The sequence below is a fragment of the Electrophorus electricus genome, chromosome 19 (genome assembly GCF_041902795.1).
Source record: "Electrophorus electricus isolate QZ-2024a chromosome 19, ASM4190279v1, whole genome shotgun sequence".
NCBI lineage: Eukaryota > Metazoa > Chordata > Actinopteri > Gymnotiformes > Gymnotidae > Electrophorus > Electrophorus electricus.
The window spans coordinates 5711392-5732500 of NC_137515.1; the positions used below are offsets into that span (position 1 = coordinate 5711392).

A 21109-nucleotide genomic window follows, 5' to 3' on the forward strand; every position below is an offset into this window, starting at 1 on the left:
GATGCATATAAAGCAAATGCCTTAGAGAAACGCGCAAAAAACGCAGCGGAGAGGATTTGGAAAGTGTGTCATCAGTCTGCTGTTTGGAAAACGTGTGAAGTGCTTGCAGCTCGACTGCTGTCAAATGAAGCGTGTGTGTTTTAGGAGAACGGGAGAGAGTGCGCACGCGCGCGCGCACACACACACGCACACACACACACACACACACACACACACACACACACACACACAGCCAAGGTAAGGATAGCATCCACACAAAGAAGGAAAGTGTGAGGAAAGAAGTTAAACTGAACTGCTTACAATAATTCGATTCATCTGTGGTCTTTAATAACAAAACACCTTCTATATAAAAGGAAATAGACATCGTCACTGCAAATGGAAAGCACTTTTTCTAGCGTTCATTTTTAAATAGAACCCATATGAGCGGACGATAATACAGCCTTTGACGAACGGGTGAGCATCTGCTGCAGGAGGTGAAGCAGACATCAGAGGGACAGCGAGGTCCTCAGCTGGGCCAATCATCGAGCTCCAAATGGCACTGCTGATGTGGAGGAAAACCTCTCTCCATTTCTACCAGAGATGATAATGTTACTCCCTCGGCAGAGGCTCCCCTCCGGCCCCTCCCCGCCACGCCGCACTGGTCCCCTCGCTCTAGAACGCTTGCACTTTATGATTCCACAACACAGTTCAGTCAGGCCAGCAAGTCTGATCATTTAGCGCAGGCGTATTTGTGTGTGTGTGTGTGTCTGAAACCGGTTCTATCGGAGACGCTCTCCGCCTGTGCGCTGGTCTCCCGCTCCCGTGGTCCAGTGGTGGGGGTTTAACCTGTGACCTCTGGTGGTCCCAGAGAAAAGCAGCCTATGCTGGCCAGTACTGCCTGGTACTCACAGAAAAGCAGCTGCCATGCAGTTCAACCACAAACATTCGCTTTATTTTGTTTGAAATGGTTATAGAAACGCTCGGAGAAGTGCAAATCGGTCAATATTCCAGATATTTCCTAATAATTATTATTATAATAATAATAATAAGAATATTTCTCTTTATGCAATGTCTATGTTCAATGCTGTCATGGGGAGGACTTATGAAGGTCAGGCCTATCCAGAGACCTTTCACCTCCACGTCCTCAGGTCCATACTACGGGTCTTGGTCACTTGTCGGAGTTTTTCCGGGGGCGTCTGAAGCTGGACATGTTCTCATTCAGTGCATAGATGCGTCGGGAGAACTCCTCGAAGCCAGCCACATCCAACTCTCCAAGGACCTGGTCGTCGCTCTCCACGGCCACGGCGTGGTCCACAGGAATGCAGGGAAAGTCCTCCAGGCGAGCCCCTCCACCCAACCCCAACCCCAACCCCAACCCCAGCCCCAACCCCAGCCCTGTGGCCTCAGTGCCCATGATCTCCTCTGCCTGTTCCACAGAACAGCAAACCTCAGTGCTGGCCGTAACCGTGCCCACACCACCCAGAACCACAGCCTCTTCAGGCACGGCCGACCCGTTCACAGTGCCTGGGTGCTGGATGGCTGGGGTCTCCTCTGAGGGACCTGCGTTGGGGAGGCAGTCTGAACTCGCAGGGGCTTGGGTGGTTTCCCCACTCTGGCCCACATCGGTCTCGACTGCATCCTCCGTCTGAGGCCCCGCCCCTGCCCCGCCCTCCAGTGGCCCACTCGCCTGCCCCTCGTCAGTTTTTATGTCTAGCGGGAGGAAGGCAGCCTGTGTGGGCGGAGCCTCCGAGGCAGCTCGGGGACAGGGCTGGGCTGAGACTGTGTCGTAGCTCGGTGGAGGTGTTTTGTATCTCTGCTTGTCAGCCTCGGAGCTCGCTCTCTTACGGGGTCCTCGGACCGGAGAGGCTGGAACGCCCTCCTCTGACACGGCGGAAACGCTCAGGTGAGTCTTCGACGGGACTGGAATCGCACTGGAGACATGGTGGCGATCACTGGGAGAGAAAGACAGGTGAGATGTTAAAATAGTCTGCATATGTTCAAATTAAAGTAGAGCTGCATAACATAGTTAACCCTGCAAACAGGGCCCTAAATAATTATTTTCATTTGTTTATTGTGTGCCACTAGCATCTTGACCAATCCCAGACCTTCCAAATGAGAGGTGTGCACGCATTTTGACCAATCACAGGCTCCCGATGAGAGTTGTACATGCATTCTGACCAATCAGATGCTCCAGGTTAGAGCTCTGTGGTTACTTGAAAGGAGAGTCTTCATCTCACAGAGACACATTTCATTTCCTGACACCTGCATGCTTTAATTATCACAAAGAACACTCTTTCATCTTCAGGTCCAGATAACGATATTTGTAGCCAATCAGACTGTGAGTGTTCTAGGAAAAGACAGGACTGGGACCTGGGTACTGGGTATCTGATCATGCTATAAGCACAAAGACCTCTCCACCAACGAGTAGTTATTTTACATTTTATTTTTAAGAAAACCACTAGCCAGTGTATACGTGTATTCTTCTATAAACTCAAATATTATCTAGACCAATCATGTCAGGCCCAAAGCTGCATGTAGGCCCCGCCTGTATAGAAGAAGCATTTGCAATAAACTTCCCAACACACAAGAAGAGTCTCCCGCAATAAACTTCCCAACACACAAGAAGAGTCTCCCGTTTCTTTGGTGGAGTCAGAAGTGGGATCCAACAGACCTCAGCAAAAAAGAAACTGTGGAGAACAGCAAATCCCACACTTGGGCTTTGCATGAAAGAACACATGGGATAGGAATGCCTGATGTATATGGACCATACACGCAATGTCTGTAACCCTCGGACCTTTCGAGAACTTCCGGTTGCAGTCGTAACCTGCCTAGTAATCAAACTGTCTGTGGGCTGAACACGAACGGTCAAACCCGAAGGCAGAAGGTCTGAGAGGTTGCCACCTAAAGCTGACGAAGGCTGCATCTATTCAGGCCTGCCCAAGAGGTGGACCCCGTAGACTGCCTGGATAACCACTATGGTCCAGTCTTTACACACATCCAAGACCACAGTACCCAAAGTTCACGGACGTACCAGCTGGGACTCACTAACCACCTGGTCATTAATAAAAAGACCCATGAGAGGTAACAGCAGGAACTTACGTTCACTCATCTCGTAGGTTTCATATCCACAAATAACAGCAATGTTAAGTTGATGTCTCTTTCTCTCTCTCTCTCGTCTCTGCATGGCTTTACTTGCTTACCACTCACCACTGTCTTGTGACTTTGTGCCAGTGAGAGTGAGACGGAAAAACAGCGTTTTTGTAATGTCTGATAAACACAGACAGGAAATGATGTTTGTAAACTCCAGCTTCGAAAAGATAACTGCGTCACGCACGAACACGCGTTCATATGTGCGTGCACAACATGAGATTCACGCCTTGGGGGTGATCCTGAAAGGTGGTGCATACTCGATTCTGACTACAACAAACCCACATGTCCATGCAGCATCTGCCACACTGCTTCTGTGGCAGCTGAGCAATGGTCGCGACATCAATCAATAAGTGTCACTTTGATTAGCAAATCGATATTTTGAGAATAAGCGGTTTTATTCTGCTCGAAAACCCTCTGAAACTGTGCACAGATGCAGGAAAAAAACAGTGCACTCTGGGCTCAAGGGTTCACTAGTGTCATATCCAGGGTTCACCCCTGCGCTTTAATATATCGCGAGGCGAGCAGCGTCTGCAATATCTGTGAATTATACCTCTTTCGCCAAGATCCTGAAGCTCCAGTCTGTAGTATTTTCTGAAGTCATTCCTTTCCCATTCCAATCATAACTATTTCACATTTTCCCCTCATAGTTTTAAATGAATATGGACTGGGCTGTATGAATTTATGAGCCGGTGAACATATGTATGGATTGTGTTGATGTATTTTGCTTTGGCAAGGCTAAGCAAATACAGCCACGCCAATAAGGCCTTTCTGAACTCGAGTCTGAGGGAGAGGGGAGAAAGACGCGACGAAGACACCCCTGTGCCTGCCCGCACGGATGTGCATGATGGATCATCTCGTAAGTCATTCACACACACACACACACACACACACACACACACACACACACACAGCTGTTTCTCTATTGACTCGGACTAGAACAGGAGATCTGAAAAACACTCCAATAGGCCAAGCGTCTGCTGTTGCATGGATCCAGGTCCTAAATGAGTGTGATCACTAGCACACACACACTCCCATAAAGAGCAGCTGCTTTGAGTTCCCATTCAAATACCTCTACAGACTCAATAAAAGCGAACAAGTTACTGGCAGTGGAGGAGGCTTTTGATAATTTGTTGACTTTACTGTCCTGCGGGTCTATGTTAGCTTGTCTGAACTGACTGTCCTGCAGGTTTATGATGGTGTGTATGAACTGACTGTCTGGTGGGTCTATGATAGTTTGTCTGGCCCAACTGTCCAGCAGGTCTATGAGGGTGTGTATGAACTGACTGTCTTGCGGGTCTATGATAGTTTGACAGCTACTTTATGAAGATGGTGGCCAACACCTCAGCATTACTGTCTTTCAGCAACGGGTTCTCATTCACTGACACGTCGGCGAATCAGAACATTTGTTACTGCCAAGCTGAACGCACCGTGCTTCATGACTCACAGCTGTCCCAGGGTGAAGGGTCATGCCTCCACTAAATCAGCCCTGCCAAGCCACCAGTCCACATTTAACACCCAGCAAAGTCCACAGGAGGTGCCTTCAAAGCCAGACCGAGGAGAAGGCCAGAGCAATGCTCGTCATGAAGACACACCCTGCTGAGTCCAGACCAAACAGTGCTCATCTCCAAACCAGTCCATGGGACAAAGTGCACATTGTGTCACTTTGTGTTTTAACGTAGCAAAGATGTATAAGAGAGTGAGAATCTTTTTTTTTCTTTTGGTCAGTGTTTATTTATTTATTTATTTTTCATATTCAGCGTTCGGTGGCATTCAGGGTTTAACTGCTGTACGCTTCTTTAATGCTAAACGGTGATAACTTGACTCACGCTAAAGAGAAAACCGTTTTGCCAACGTTCTGGGCCATCCACTGGGACCTGAACAACCGATGCTTTGCTGGGGCCGAAAAGCTCTGACTGAACCAATTCCAAACTACATCGTTACGCTGTGAGTAATTAATCCCAGTCTTAAAGCTGGAATAAAGGCAGACATATGAGCAGGAGCAAATTAAAGTGCCGATGAGTGAAAGCAGAGCTCTCCGCAGTGGCAGGTTGCTCCGAGGAACGTATCCGACTAGCATTAAAAAACGCTTCAGAAGCGCTGTGTCACTCGAGGCCTCGTGCGAACCGGCTACGGACTATTACTGACAAAATACAGGCATATGGACTCAAAATCTGATTACATCTCCGATTCCCATTAATCCCAGTTTTCCCCCCTTTGCGGACTGCATTCAATAAGAGGTTAATAATTCCAGCAAGCCTAAAACTATTTTCTCTCCAAACTGCGTAATCCCGTAGAAGCACGGCGACACCGGGGCACGCATGCAGACATGTAAACCTAGACGAGCCCTTTCCCGCACGGCATGGAAAACATAGCAGACCTTGTTTAGAGAAATCAGTTGTTTGTAGCAGAGGGTTTACGCTACTAAATTAACGTGCTCTAAACACGCGCCAGAGGTGATGTTTAATCAAAGTTGGCAGGGGTGGGCTGATGTGTAGCAGAGAAGCCCCTCGATCTTTGATGCTATTGTTCACATTGTGTATTTGCGCTATACTGGGCCACTTTGGTCAATCAGAGAGCTCCGGGCCCCCCTCACCCTATTTCCTCTTCACCCCTCTGGCACCTCCCCTCTTCTATCTCTCTGTCTCTCTTTCACGCAGCAAGGGAGACGACATTTCCTTGTGTTTTTCAAGAAGGTGGGAGGGCGCAGGAGAGAGGGGTTCTGAGAGATTAGTCCAGAGTTTAGTCCAAACCCTCATGCAGTGATGGTGGAGTTTTCTCCATGACCCAGGCAGGCTAGCCCCCTCCAGGGAGAAGACACTAGCAGACAAACAGTTGTGGCTTATAAATTGCAAGGATTCATCAACCTCTTCTCCTCAGAGATCAAAAGGCCCAAGCTCACACGCCTCTTCTACCGACACCCTGCCAGTACACACACTTAACAGCATAAGCATGTAAGACAGCTGAATCTCTCTCGCTGTCTTTCGCTCACACACACACAATCCTAGTCATGGATATTCCAGCCAGGTCTGGAATTTTGCAAATCCAAACATTTCCTGGGCATCTTCCAGTTTCTGCTCAACCCTGATGTGGGTCACACACTAGTCTAAACCACACACACAGATGACATTTGCTTTGATGTGCTACCCCTGACACGTTTTTCTTTTCCTTAGCAGGGACGGGACAGCAGAGACACACTTTGACCTGTGTCTCAGCGAGAGAGACAGGGGGACCTTCCTTTTCCGGCAATCTTATAGGGAAGAAAAGCTAGACTGACGACAAAGCAAACCTCGTTATGGAACCATTTACTTTAACGGTACGACCTGCCGAGTTTAACTGGGTGACAAACTCCTTTTACCCCTCGTCTTGGACGCCGCCGATAAATCTCCGCTCCTTTATGCTGCGCTCGCATGAGAGCGGCCAGGGAGAGAGTCTTCCCACCACACGGCACTCAAACCAGATGTGAGGGTGTTTTTGGCACCTAATGATGATGCGTCACGGTTCAAGCCACCGGAGCACGCAAAGCTAGGATCTGGACCGGGTGAATAGCGCTGTGTCCAGGCCTGGCGAGGACAGCGGAGACACGGCCCAAACGCCGGGGCCCGCGCGCGTCCAGATGCAAGACAAGGTGGCGTCCGCGGGGAGCTCTTTGATTCGCCGTGCTCGAATCCCGCACCCCCCGGTCTCTCTGATTCACGGCCTGATACTGCTAGCATGTGTGTGAGTGTGCCTTTGAGAGAGTGAGAAAAAAACAAAAAAAAAAACGGTCCAGGAACACGATACGAGGAGACCATTCCTGATCCGGTGCTTTGTTTTCCTCAGGTCTCGCTAAAGAACACTGCTAAAAACATCATCTGATGATATAAACAAGTCAAATAAATATATAAAGATGAAATTATAAAGCTGTAATAGGAAGCTTTTCAAATTCACCAGATGTGATTAATTGTTCGAATGTTAAGCAGTGATTAAACTGCCAAAGGCCCTTAGTAATAACGGCAGAACAGCTGCTGAACAGGTCACTGCAAACACTCGCTGGTTATGGAAACCAAACCGAGAATGCCCAAGGTCAGTCGGAGAAACAACAATCACCATGACACAGCCTGGAGGAGGAGCTATAGTAGAGTGGGAGGGGCTCTGAGTGCAGAGGAGTGGAGTTTGGCATGAACCAAAATAGCCAATAAGATCAAAGGCCAAAGAGACCGGGGGGGGGGGGGGGGTGTTGTGAGGGGATGTATGAGTCTTCACATTGCTCCTCTCTGGGGTTCCGGAAGCATCTTCCGCGTCTCCAACCCCAGCATGAAGTTCCATGCCTGGGGGTTTGTCAAATTCCACCCCGTCTCCAGATCCACCCCTGGCCGAGTCCCCGCCCATGCCGCGCTGGGCGCCGTGCTAGCGCTGTAAGGCCAGCGGAAGTCATCCGGGACCCCACGCGGGTGCCGTCACATGCAGGTCAGGGAGTGGGCAGCGATGGCCGTCAGCACAGCCACAGAGAGCCTCCCTCATCACACAGACCAACACACAGTCAAAAGCTCCTGCCACGGACATGTCCAGGAACGAGAGACCCGAATGCAGCCATCCGCGGCGTGGCAGACAACCTACATGGGAGCAATCAGACGCAGACCAACCCCCCTTCTGCCGTGAGGGGTGGGGGAGATCAGATGAGGAGGTCAGGGAGGTAATTGGGAGGTGCAGGGCACGCCGGGGGAGATGGAGGAGGCTGCAGGCCTGCGTCCAGCCCGCTGCGACGCACCCGAAACGGATCAAATGTTAATGAGGCAGCTTTAGAAATTCATCTGTGAAATATGGAACATGTGCACATCCCCTGCTACCCCCTCATGCACGCACAAGCAAGGGGGGGGGATTGTGTTTGCCCAGTTCATGGGGATCTGTCTTGATCTGACTCTTGTGAGCACAGCACTGCCTACTCCAGACTCACTAGTTTCACTTTCACACATTCATTCATTCATTACCACACACACACACACACACACACACACACACACACACACACAACCCCCTACCTGTACGCACACATACACACTCCCAGGCACACAGCTCCTGTCTGTGTGACTCCCTGCAGTTGCCCTGTGGCTGGTTTTTATGTGTCGATATTTCACATCTCTGGCCCCTGTGCTGGAAATACTATCTGAATTGAGGCTTTTCGGGGGGGTGGGAGCGGTTGGGGGTGGGTGGGGGTTAAGGCGCACACGGGCTGTAAAAGAACCCCGCGGCTCACGCAGAATGGAAGGAATCTCGCCGCCAGGGTGAGCAGGTCCTACTCTCGCCACGGAGACGAGCCCCGGCTGAGCGGCTGACGTGGTTCAGCTCTACGCGGACGCCGTGAGGCAACAGACTCAGTGAGGGTCCTGGAAAAATGTAACTTATGGGCTACAAAATGACATTTTTACACAGAGTGGCTCATGAAGGAGAGTCCATCAGACGCGCCAGGCACACAGGATGAGGCAACGCACAGGGTGGTTGTGAGAGAGAGAGAGAGAGAGAGAGAGAGAGAGAGAGAGAGACACTTTACATGAGAACACTGAAAGCGCTTCACACTTCCAGCCATAGATGGTAAACCTCACTGATTTCCTCTTCCTCCTCCATTTCCTGCCCTGGGACACAGAGGTCAAGAGGTCAGGGGTTTCATATGCTCCCCGCCGAACCACTTCCCGGGTGCATTAGGAGTGCGGGGGAGAGAATGGCTGGATTTAACCTCGCCTGTTTCCTTTTGTAAACAAAGATGATTCAATTAGCGTTTAAAGGGACGTTGCGTTCGGCGCTGAACCGTGACCGGGCGGCTGGGATCAAAGCCGCCGCGCAGATCACAGGGGTTATGGGCAGGTCCCCGCCTGATGGAAGGGGGGGATGCCCTATCAACGCTGTGCCCCGCACACCCACCGCACCACTACCCCCACCCTCTGCCGCCGAGCCGGGATGGGCAGCCGTTCTGGATCTGCTGCTATCATCTGATCAGCTCTGGGGAGAGAAAACACCTGCCCGTGAAACGTCTGTTTACAGAGGGCGAGCGGTTACAATGGAATTTAAAGAGGAAGGGGAAACCAGTTCTCTAGTTTACCTTCAAACCTGTGTCATTTTTCACCTGCTCTGTGTTCATCGTCACGGTGCCTCACTCTGACCCACACACAACTGATCACTTGTTCAAGGGTGAGACATTCAAATCAAATGTACTACACTTTTATCCAAACTGACTTACATTTCTGTCTGAATACAACCTGAGCAATTGTGGGTTAAATGGCAGCCTGGCAGTGGTAGGGCTTGAACTAACCTTCTGGTTAATGGTCAGGCACCTTAGCCACTGAACTACCACTGCCCACTACTAGGTTTCTCAGAGTCAAAAGGATGAAAAAAATGTTTAACTCACCATCTCACCAGTAATCCGTGTTCTAGAAAGTTCTTCAGGTTTGGCAGAGTCTGACGCAGGTCTGGAGTTGAGAGTCCGTGCTGGTATCGAAGCTGTGAACATACAACCACAGATACACAGAGACGTGGGTAACTGTCACCGGAGTCACACAGAGACCTGGGTAACTGTCACCGGAGTCACACAGAGACCTGGGTAACTGTCACCGGAGTCACACAGAGACCTGGGTAACTGTCACCGGAGTCACACAGAGGCCTGGGTAACTGTCACTAGAGTCACACAGAGATCTGGGTAACTGTCACTAGAGTCACACAGAGACCTGGTGAAGTGGAGTGTCTGCCTACAGTAGCATTTGTCCTTAGAGCCTCAGTAGCCCCACAGATCAGAACACACTACTAGAATTTCTACACATTCAACATGAAGGTATCCCCTTGCAAGCAGCAAGCACACACACACACACACACACACACCGCTTCCTTTGGACATATGGTAAACATATTCAGACTGTTTGAAATAAGGAACCATTGACATGAGCCATGAGCCAATCATCCCTCATGTGTCCGACTAAAGTTTTAAACCAAGATGCCACGACATGAACGTTTCCTAACTCACAGGGCCCAACCTGCGTCCTGCTCTAATCTAGTGGAGTATTTATTCAAATCAGGCAGGTGCGGGCAGCGGGACGCAGGCGAAGACGTCCCGCGAAGGCCCCCTGTCCCTTGCACGTGCGCAGAAGCCGTAACCGGAGACGACGCGGCGCTTTTCCTTCACGCGAGCTGGATTTATCTGCACATGACAATGTTCCGTGTTTATGGCCTCGTAAAGCACCGGGCCGGCACAGGTTCCGGGCCAGCAGCAAGCAGGTCCTGGGAGCAGACGAGGAGGAGGAGGAGGAGCAGTTGCGAACATCTGGATGAGATGAAATAAGGAAGAGCACGAAACCATGTGCTCACTTCCTGTCCTCAGACCACGTCCCCCTGGGACACGCTACTGACCTGTGCCATCTATGAATTTACTCCACACACACACACACACACACACACACACACACACACACACACACACACACACGCACACGCACAGGCACGCATGCCCAGCCCCCACGCGTGCACGGGCGCGGCCTCCACGGTCACGTGAGCTCATCTGTGGTAACCAAAGCGTGGTAACCAAAATGTATTTAAATATTTATAAATTTAAAGCTTATGTAAATACTCTAAATAAGCTTTAGATCCTGTATGCACCATTTGCACATGCAATTAAAATCTTCCTGCGGCACAACACAGCGCCTCCTGTAGCCCCGGAGGGGAAACCCCGGAAGAGTTATTCATAGGCGACCGCCTGCAAGCATGAGGCCTCCAGATCCAGATAATCAATCAGCCTCTCCCTCTCAGACTCATCCCTCTCTCACTTCATCCCTCTCTCCTTCTCTCCCTCCCCCTTCATCTCCAACATCTGGCTATATCCAGCTCACATCTTCATAAAGTGTGATCAATGACCCCTACCCCACCCCTTCCCCTCCGCCCGAGTGGAGGACCACATGGAAGTCTAATTACGGCTGACGGAGAGAGAGAGAGAGAGAGAGAGGAGAGAAGAGAAGAGAAGAGAGATGTTCAATACTAAACTATTGAATAAAATAATTAAACACACGCGCACACACAGGTTGCTTCTATAGTGTAATAGGCAAGATGATCAGCATGTGTGCTGATGTACACTAGACTAGCATGTACACTAGACATTACTGATCCAGAGAGCTGATCCATCACGCGCGCACACACGCGCGCGCACACACACGCACTTTCCTCTCCAGCATGTGTGTAATGTGGCCTTGGCAAAAGCCCGTGTCCCAGATAACCAAGGGCAACAGGGTAACAGGGAGAGGCCTGAGAGTGCAGGGTGGGCTACAAGCAGCAGTATAGAAACAAACACACAGACACACACACACGTATACTCTGCCAATTCAAGGAGAATGTGTTCAAGGAGAGCATTAATGTCAGGGGCATCATAAAACGTTAGAGAAAACTTACGACACAGTATGAGAGCATCCTTTTGTGTGTGTGTGTGTGTGTGTGTGTGAGAAAGAAGACAAGGAGAGAGAGTCAGAACGTGCATGTGCAGATGTATGTCACGTGTTCACGTGCTTCACACCCTCTCTGCCGTGTTTTAATGAACTGGTGAGCTCCTCCTGAACTGGGCTAACGCTCCCATCAGCTACAGGTCTACAGCTAACCCCGGCGACACTCCGTTCCCATGGAGACCAGGAGCGGAAGGGGCCAGAGTGGCGGGCCAAGGGCCGCCGCGTCCTGTTTTAGAAACAGTGCGCCACGTGTACCTGAACCCAGAACAGCGATGATGGCAGCCAGAACGAACCCAAAGTCAGAAAAGGGTTTCAAAAATGTAAGGTTGGAAATGAAGGAGGATTTGGTTTGGTAGTAAAACCTAACTCAGCCCTGCAAACAAACACACACACACACACACACAGTGTCCCTGAAGAGAAGAGACTGCTGTATTTCTGCACAAGATGAAGGTATGTTTGAGGACATGGGTGTGGATATGTATGATGTCAGTATTTACAGCCCTGCGCTGAAACGCAGCCAAACGAGTTACACCTGAACGCTCTGGACGGGTAAAAGAGCAGAACAGTGACTTTAGTCAACTTCCTCATCAACACCCCCACCAGTTAACCAGAAGTGTGTTTTCGGGAGAAAACGTGTGGCTTTTGCGTGATCTGTATTTAGCTTTAGTACGACGTGACCTTTCAGCACCTACTCCACACACACGAATACACGTGTACACACACCTACACACACACACACACACACACACACACACACACACACACACACACACACACACACACACACAGACACACACACACACACGCACAAACAAACAAACACACACACAGACACACAAAACAAACCTGACATCAGCCCACAGGGGACCAGATTGAGTCCAACTCAGATATGGCACTGAGACAAGTTAGTCTACATGACACACTGCTCACGCTTCAGTGGTTTGTTTGACTGGCAGGAGGATGACGAGTGACTTGTGTTTAAATCCCTTTTCCTGATTCCACATCCCAGGCACCAATTCCCCTTATCATGCTATAGCCTTATGGAGCCAGAGAGGTGAGTGTGTCTGCTGTGTATTAGGATAAAGTGTGTGTGATTTATTTCGACACAATGTGTATATTAGAACGGTGTATAGAAATAGCAATGAATGCGTGTGGTACAGTAGCAGAATTCAGTGTGTTTGGGTGGGGGCAGGTGCGCATGTCTGCTATACTGGTGGACACAGCGTGTTTTTAATGTGTTGGTGTAGAATGCGGTTTAAGGATTATTGTGTTTGGTGTAGTAGTTTAGCATGCTTAGGTACAGTAGCAGGGTTTAGTCTGTTGTGTATAGTACGAGTTTTGTTTACGTGGGGCATAGTAGTAGGGTTTAATATGTTCCGTTATAGCAGCAGGGTTTGGTACATTTGGGAACAGTAGAAGCGTTCCGTTCGTGTAGCGTCGTTGCTGGGGTTTAGTAGTGTTATAGTAGTAGGGTGTAGCATATTTGGGTGTAGTATAATTGGGCGTAGTTGTAGGGTTTAGAGGTTGTACCGTGTGTGGTAATAGGGTGTAGTGTGTTTGTAGTGGCAGGATGCAGCCGTGGTGCACCTTGGAGCAGGGTTTAGGAAAGTGTGTGTGTGTGTATGTGTGTGTGTGTGTGTGTACAGAGCTCCATACACACCTAGCCAAGCAAGAGGAACAGGTAGGTGGGACTTACACCCATAGGGTGTAACAGAGCAATGGAAATAGTAAAAAGGTAGAGACGAGGCGACAGACGTGCTGTGAACTCTTCTCTATACCAGGCGTGTGCACGGGGACGTGTGTGTTAGACACAGTCTGCATAACGAAGCTGAACCTCAGAGTGCAATAACATCAACTGCTTACTGATATTCTGTATTGGCATATGCGCATGACCCGCAGGAGACCGGTGTTGAAAAAGATCAGGTACAAACACACTCGCGCGCGTGGGCAGAGAGCCGTTCACGTCCACGTCGATATTTCCACGGCTCTGTTCGCCACTTCTCCCAATAGCTCGGCTCGGCAGCGGCCCACTTCCAGGTCCAGAGCGGATCTCCATCGCGGCACCGGAACCATCTACCTGTCGGACCCGTCCGGAACCCCGTCTGCCGCCCAGCATCGGAGACGAACCCCGTTGGAAGAGTTGACCGAGCCAATCGAGCGTTCGCTCTCGAGTTGAGCAGAATTGCGAGGCTGAACTTCTGAACCGGCACACCATGTGTGATCGGGCCAACGACGGTGCACGCTACGCCCGCCGCACACATTTGTACACACGCTGACGATCTCCAGAATCGATCCAGAATGCTGCAGACAAACAAACAGTGATGGATGAAGGACGCTTGGCTGGCCTCCAGAACCTTCTGGGCATTTATCAGTCGTGGCCAAGCTGCAATCCCATCACATAAGCGTGCGCGTGCGTGTGCATCGGGGCACGTGTTGGACTGTTTAGGAAGGTTTAGACAGCGCTTGGCAGGGCAGATCTGCTGGGCTTTGTTTCACTTCACTTGAACACTGCGAGCGGAAGAGAAACGCAGACGAATCTTCCGCCAAACCTGAGAACACGTGTCAAGAACACGTAAACCAAAATCATGCAGATAAACAAGCCAGCATTTCAAATTCAACAACGCCTTTACAGCAGCCATCATCTTAAATTACTTCCTTTTACACATTTTGTCTGCAGGAGTTTCGGAAAAATAAATAAATCTTTTGTTTTTCCGTTCACTTCCCATAAGGATGTGGTTGGATTTTTTTTTTTTCTTTGTTAACCTTTGCCATCGGGTATTTCTCCCCGCCATGAACTGTTAGAAATTCCTGTTCTTTTTTTCCTCTTTCCCTTTTTGAGATGTATTGTAAGCGACGTTCCGTCGAGGGTCTCCTCCCTGACGGAGAGACTCCGTTCCGCCCGAGATCGTTCCAGGGCGAGGCTCTGTCAGTGGCCGGGTCACCATGGTTCGGCTCGCGTCGGGTTATTAGCGCCCTGCCCAGCCTTTTCAGCGGGCGGCTCTCTTCCCAAATCCGCCGCTGTCTCCGGCCCCGAGCCTGGAGCGAGCTTGTCACGTGGAACCGTGGCGGTGATTTCTAATCATCGAGGAGGCACGGCCTTGCTGTGGTTTGGAGAGGTGCGTGAGGTAGGAGTCCTCGCCTGGCAGGTTAGCGGAGCGTTCGACCTTCCCCAGGGAAGGCAATCAGGGCCGTCCGGATCCTCTCGCCTCAGCCGCTGTCGGGCAAGGCATCAGGGGGAGCCCGCCCCGGTCCGACGGGGTCTGGACGGATGAGCGTGGCAAGGGGCAGGAGCCTCTGGGCTGCACTCGCTGTCACGCGGCAAGCATGCAGAGGGTTAAACTCGAAGGAAATCATCGCTGTGCAGCCTTGAATTGACAGATGGAGGGGAAAACCCTCACAACAGATGGACAGGAGGATGGTCCCACTTCAGAAAAATGAGAGGAGAGAGAAGGAGAGACGCGCCCCCTCAAGCATGAAGGTCTTGGCTCTGGCGTACAAGGCCCACACGACCCTGGGCCTCCCCATGGCACAGATCCATCTCTGACTGCTTTCTCTGGGCTCGGACTGACGGAAGCTAAGCCCTTCTGACAGAGCCCCACCTTCACTGTCTGGCACGGCTGCGCATGTGAAGAGGAACGGGCGAAAAGCCACCATAAAAAGCACGCATGCATTATGCATATATGGTACCTGCAAAGCAGTGGGCGGGGCAGGCGGCAGGGTCTCTCTGGTGCTGGCGCACGTGTATGGATTAACTGAGATTCTGATTTGGCGGAGGGCTCCAGATTTCTCCACGACGCGGAACTGACGGAGATCTGCAGACCGTTCCCCCGTCCTCGAGGGGAGATGGGACGGTCCGGGGCACCGAGCGCAGCTGCTCCGGGTGGACGTCCTGGCTCGGACCCGGCTAGACCGGACGCTCTCGCTCTCTGCGTCTGGCCAGAAGGCTTAGAGCTGACCGCCCCGGTCCGGTCCCAAACGTGCGGCGCTAACGTGCTTAGCTGTGAAGCCCTTGACGCCCCGCTGGCTGCTCTGCTCTTCAAAACGGCCCCAGCTGCTGGAGCTCGCCGTGTGGGGAAAGCACGGCACGGCTCCCTAATGGAGATGACACACTGTGCTTCTTGGGACTGGAATGGAGATTTTGGGGGGTTTTTTAAGTCCTTGCAGTCTCTACCTGTCACAACGTTGAAAGCTTCTTTCGAAAGCACCGACTGAATCCATAAAAAATGTCCATAAGCAATAAGCACAATGACACAATGACCACAATGACACAATGTCCACCCATCAAGTACAGCTACACCCAGACCCCAGGCTCAGAGAGCAGCAGTAGCAGCTACACCCGGACCCCAGCAGCAGTAGCAGCTACACCCGGACCCCAGGCTCAGACAGCAGCAGTAGCAGCTACACCCGGACTCCAGGTTCGAACGGCAGCCGTAGCAACTACGCCCGGACTCCAGGCTCAGACAGCAGCCGTAGGAGCTACGCCCAGACCCCAGACTCAGACAGCAGCCGTAGCAGCTACGCCCAGACCCCAGGCTCAGACAGCAGCCGTAGGAGCAACACCCGGACCCCAGGTTGAAGAGCTTCCTCGCTGCGGCTCAGCGAGTCGTCATGAAACGCATTCCTGTATAACTGCAACAGTTTAAAAGCGCGTTTGGACTGTGCCACTCCCACGCCTGACGGGACCTCTCCTTCATGCAGTGTTGGGTTTCTCGCTGCCACTGACCCTCGTCTCCTGCGTCGCCTTGTCCGAGTGGTGGCGCTTTTCCCAGCCACTCCATTTCCTCCTCTTCCTCCCGCTCTCCTGACTCCGGTACTCCTTTCCTCCTGCCTAATGGGCATTAACAGGACCCAGGTGTGCGGCCCGATCGGAGGACAGCTGCGGTTAATTGGAAGCAAGCCGGGCCCTGGGTTCCGCTCCGGTGGGTATCACGTGTCCGCCTCACAGTCAACACATTTACATAACTACGGGAACAGCGCGCGAAGACGAGGGGGAAGTCCAATTACCCGCCCGGCGGTGACAGGCGTCCCGTCCCGCCCCGCCGCGCTCGGTGTGGGAGACGCGGGCGTCTCTCCGCCAACGGTCCTCTGGGTGACTATGGTTACACCTGACGAGCCCGTCTCGCCGGGCTACCGCAAAGAGCCCCGAGCAGTCATTAGCATTCAAAGAACACTAAAGGTTTTTTTTTGTTTTGTTTTTTTAAAAACACAACTGTACAATTGCATTGTGAGCCATTTTTATTGTTACCATGGGCCATGTGATACAGTCTGCAATAGAAAACATACTGCTCCTGCAGACCTGCTTGTGTTAGAAGTGTCTGGGTGTATGAATAACTCATTCACTGGAGTTTTTAAAAAAAAGGGGGGAAAAAAAACCCTCCGAAGCTCAGGATACACCAGCTCAACACAACCATTCTCTAGAACACCAGACAATGCCAACGGGCCCTGACAACACACACACACCGCAATATCACCTGACTTTAATGTGATCGCTAAAGAAATCGGATAAATCAGTATCAGGGGAGACAGAATAACATTCTAGAGAGTTTCCAAAAATCAGAGAGAGAGAGAGTGAGCACACACACTGGTCCAACGTTCGACACCGGAGAACGCTGGTTGGGTGTGTGTAGGGATGTGTGCTGGTGTCTGCCTGTTTGGTGGCCTACACTGACACCTGTTGGAGCTGCGTCTCTGGCCACGAGGGTCCAGGCACCCACACGGTCTTGAACTTTGGAGGAGTAACACTAACCCCTTTTAACTTGGGGCAGGGTAACCCTAAACCCGCCCCGCCGAGTCGGGGCGCGTCGGGGTCAAATCGCCCCGGTCACGTGGGAGCGGTAACATGGGACCTCCTTCACACCTCCATCCTGCTCTCCTCACACACAACTAAGCAGGCCAGTAGAACCCTGGCTGGGCACGAGGGACCGGCGGAAAACGCGCCGGATTTATATGCCGATATTCCTGAGAACATTCCAAGAATGCCTAGCTGATAACAAACGGTCATGCCATACCGCCAAACCGTGCCGGAATCACTACGGCGCTTTTAGCTGGGAGAGAGTGTGCACGGAAAGCTCATATCAACTGCTGAAACGGTTTCACCTCCAAAACACTGAACATAAACAAACATATATATATATATATATATATATATATATATATATATAAATAAAAACAAAACAAAAACAATGTACACACAGCCTTTAAGCGGAAGAGCCAAATTACTGAAACGTTGTTTTTATTTTAGCTCCGCGAGGCCAGCCACAGGACCACGCTGGGGAGTTTTAATTACGGAGTTAAACTAGCAGTGGGTTCTTTTATGGGGCCCACCGTGTTTTCGGAGCAGCAACACGTTTCCATGACGGAGCGCAGCGAGGTGAGAGGGCAGGAGACATGGAAGACAGGCTGTGAAGACGTCCGCCCCCCCCAGCCCCTACACCGAGGCCTCCGGTGTTCCGTCTTCATAAGCAAGGCACGGGTCGAAGGTCGCTCCTCTCGCGCAGCAACGAGGCTGCCTCTTCTCAGACGTTTTGCGCTGAACGCTGCAGACACCCGAAAGCGCGCTGCATGCCCCTGCTCTGGCCACTCCGAAACTAAACTTGACCTTTCCATATCAAAAGTAAGAACGCGACACCTAAAAAAAACCAACTGTACCACTTCACGTCTGAAATGTTCTAAATTGTTGGTTGTGAAGGGCACACACAGAATGGCCTAAGATTTAGCACGCTTACAGGAAAGGCAAACGTCCTTTTATTTTGTATTTATTTATGTTTTCGGAGCAGCTGACGATGACAGTTAGACAGCATGTTACGGGGTGTAATTAGAGGCTGGGTGCAGTGTGTCTGCTGGGTTCTCCTCCAGGAGGTGACTGAGGCGGTTTTTCCTGCGTTCGTAGCGCTGGCGGTGTTTTTGACATGCAGCTCAAACGCACGTCCCTCAACGCGTTGCGTCTACCTCTCATTCTACCGCTAACACATAACAAGCGTGCGCGGAAGGGGAGGTGGTGTTTTGGGGGTGTGGCCCCCACCTCCCGCACCCCACCTGGGCTGTACGTCTGGGTCAGCGTGTGGAGGAGGAAACATGTCATCGACTGGCAAACAAAAAGGCTTTGTTTCACTAGTCGGCAAACATTACACAGACGCGCGTTCATATATATGTGGAGGTGTGTGTGTGTGTGTGTGTGTGTGTGTGTGTGTGTGTGTGTGTGTGTGTGTCCAGAGACACTCAGCTTGCATCTCACTTCCCTGACTGATGGGCACATGCTGAACCGTGACGCCGTCTCACAGGCCGGACAGAGGAGGACGGAGGGCACTTCCGGATTCCCCAAAAGAAACCCGCGGGAATGCAGCCTGTCCCGTGACTGTAGCCCCTCACGTGCCCGGGCAGAGGAGGAGGCTACACTGATCCCCACGCAGCCCAATCGCCACGTCTGGGAGCGCGCGTGCAGAGAAGCCACCGCTTCCAGCCTCATCCCTGTTCCCGGTCGCTCGGGGACGGAGGCATGGCGCAAGGCTCCGATAAATCTGTTTGTTTTAATACAGAGGCAGACGGTGGTGCCCAAACACGGGCCAGCCCTGCGTGAACAAGACGGCCTGCCACACAATACTTCACCGATAAGCATCTGTGATCGTCTGAAACGAATTCCTCCAAACGGATCCAAACTGTTTCGGAGTCGTGCGACATTGTATTTGAAGACGGCGAAAGGCCATTCATTGCAAAACAGGTTTGTTCATTGTGTGTTTATTTAGCATTTGATAAGGGAGTATAATCATAACCAAATAACAGATTAGGCCTTCATATCGCGGCGGCCCAGAGTTCGCAGACTACTGGGCCAACAGGATGTCGCTGCAAGTGTTCAGCCATGACCTCAACCCGCCTCTTCCCTCACCCAGAGCCCCGCCCACCACCGAGCTAATCTCTCAGTGGCCCCTCCCGCCTCCCTGCTAATCTCTCTGTAGTCCCACCCACGGTCCTGCTAACCTTTCGGCAGACCCACCCAGCGCCCTGTCCTCTCCATAGCCCCGCTCACAACTCTGCTGACCTCTCCATAGCCCCGCCCCTTCTCTGAGCCACTTCCTACTTTCTCTCTGTTCCATGATTCGAGCTGTGCATTTCCTCGGTGCTTTGCTCACTCTGTCCCTCACGCGTGTCTGTCTGTCTCTCTCTCTCTGTCCCTCACACGTCTCTCTCTCTCTCTCTGTCCCTCACGCGTCTCTCTCTCTCTCTCTCTCTCTCCCCCTCCCGCGTCTCTCTCTCTCTCTCTCTCTCTGTCCCTACCGTGTCTCTCTCTCTCTCCCCCTCACGCGTCTGTCTCTCTCTCTCTCTGTCTGTCCCTCACGCGTCTGTCTCTCTCTCTCTCTCTGTCCCTCACGCGTCTGTCTCTCTCTGTCCCTCACGCGTCTCTGTCTCTCTCTGTCCCTCACGCGTCTCTGTCTCTCTCTCTCTGTCCCTCACGCATCTCTCTCTCTCTCTCTGTCCCTCACGCGTCTCTCTCTCTCTCTCCCTCACGCGTCTCTCTCTCTCTCTCTCTCTCTCTCCCTCACGCGTCTCTCTCTCTCTCTCTCTCCCTCACGCGTCTCTCTCTCTCTCCCTCACGCGTCTCTCTCTCTCTCTGTCCCTCATGCGTCTCTCTCTCTCCGTCCCTCACGCGTCTCTCTCTCTCTCTCTGTCCCTCACGCGTCTCTCTCTCTCTGTCCCTCACGCGTCTCTCTCTGTCCCTCACGCGTCTCTCTCTGTCCCTCACGTGTCTCTCTCTCTCTCTGTCCCTCACGCGTCTCTCTCTGTCCCTCACGCGTCTCTCTCTCTCCCTCACGCGTCTCTCTCTCTCCCTCACGTGTGTCTCTCTCTCTCTCTGTCCCTCACGCGTCTCTCTCTCTCTCTCCCTCACGCGTCTCTCTCTCTCTCCCTCACGCGTCTCTCTCTCTCTCTCTCTCCCTCACGCGTCTCTCCCTCTCCCTCACGCGTCTCTCTCTCTCTCCCTCACGCGTCTCTCTCTCCCTCTCCCTCACGCGTCTCTCTCTCTCTCCCTCACGCGTCTCTCTCTCTCTCCCTCACGCGTCTCTCTCTCTCCCTCACGCGTCTCTCTCTCTGTCCCTCACGCGTCTCTCTCTCTCTCTCTGTCCCTCACGCGTCTCTCTCTCCCCCTCACGTGTGTCTCTCTCTCTCTCTCTCTGTCCCTCACGCGTCTCTGTCTCTCTCTCTCCCTCACGCGTCTCTCTCTCCCTCACGCGTCTGTCTTGCTCACTCTCTCTCTTTGTCCCTGTCCCTCACGCAGTCTCTCTGTCCCTGTCCCTGTCTGTCTCTCTCTCTCTCTGTCCCTCACGCGTCTGTCTCTCTCTCTGTCCCTCGCTCGCTCTCTCTCTCTGTCCCTCACGCGTCTCTCTCTCTGTCCCTCACGCGTCTCTCTCTCTCTGTCCCTCACGCGTCTCTCTCTCTGTCCCTCACGCGTCTCTCTCTGTCCCTCACGCGTCTCTCTCTCTCTGTCCCTCACGCGTCTCTCTCTCTCTGTCCCTCACGCGTCTCTCTCTCTCTCTGTC

At 52.0% G+C, this 21109-nt stretch overlaps 1 protein-coding gene across 3 annotated transcripts in view; it reads right to left on the reverse strand.

Moving 5' to 3' along the window:
- Positions 1 to 305: 305 nt before the first annotated feature.
- uvrag (UV radiation resistance associated gene) overlaps positions 306 to 21109 on the reverse strand; it is a 72096-nt gene continuing 51292 nt past the window's right edge. For all 3 annotated transcript variants that reach the window (XM_027029229.3, XM_035535564.2, XM_035535563.2), the window contains exons 14-15: positions 9509 to 9600; positions 306 to 1931 (exon numbers count right to left, since the gene is read on the reverse strand). In XM_027029229.3, coding sequence (XP_026885030.2) covers positions 1148 to 1931; positions 9509 to 9600 — 876 coding nt within the window. In that variant the 3' untranslated portion in view covers positions 306 to 1147. The remainder of the gene's footprint in view (positions 1932 to 9508; positions 9601 to 21109) is intronic.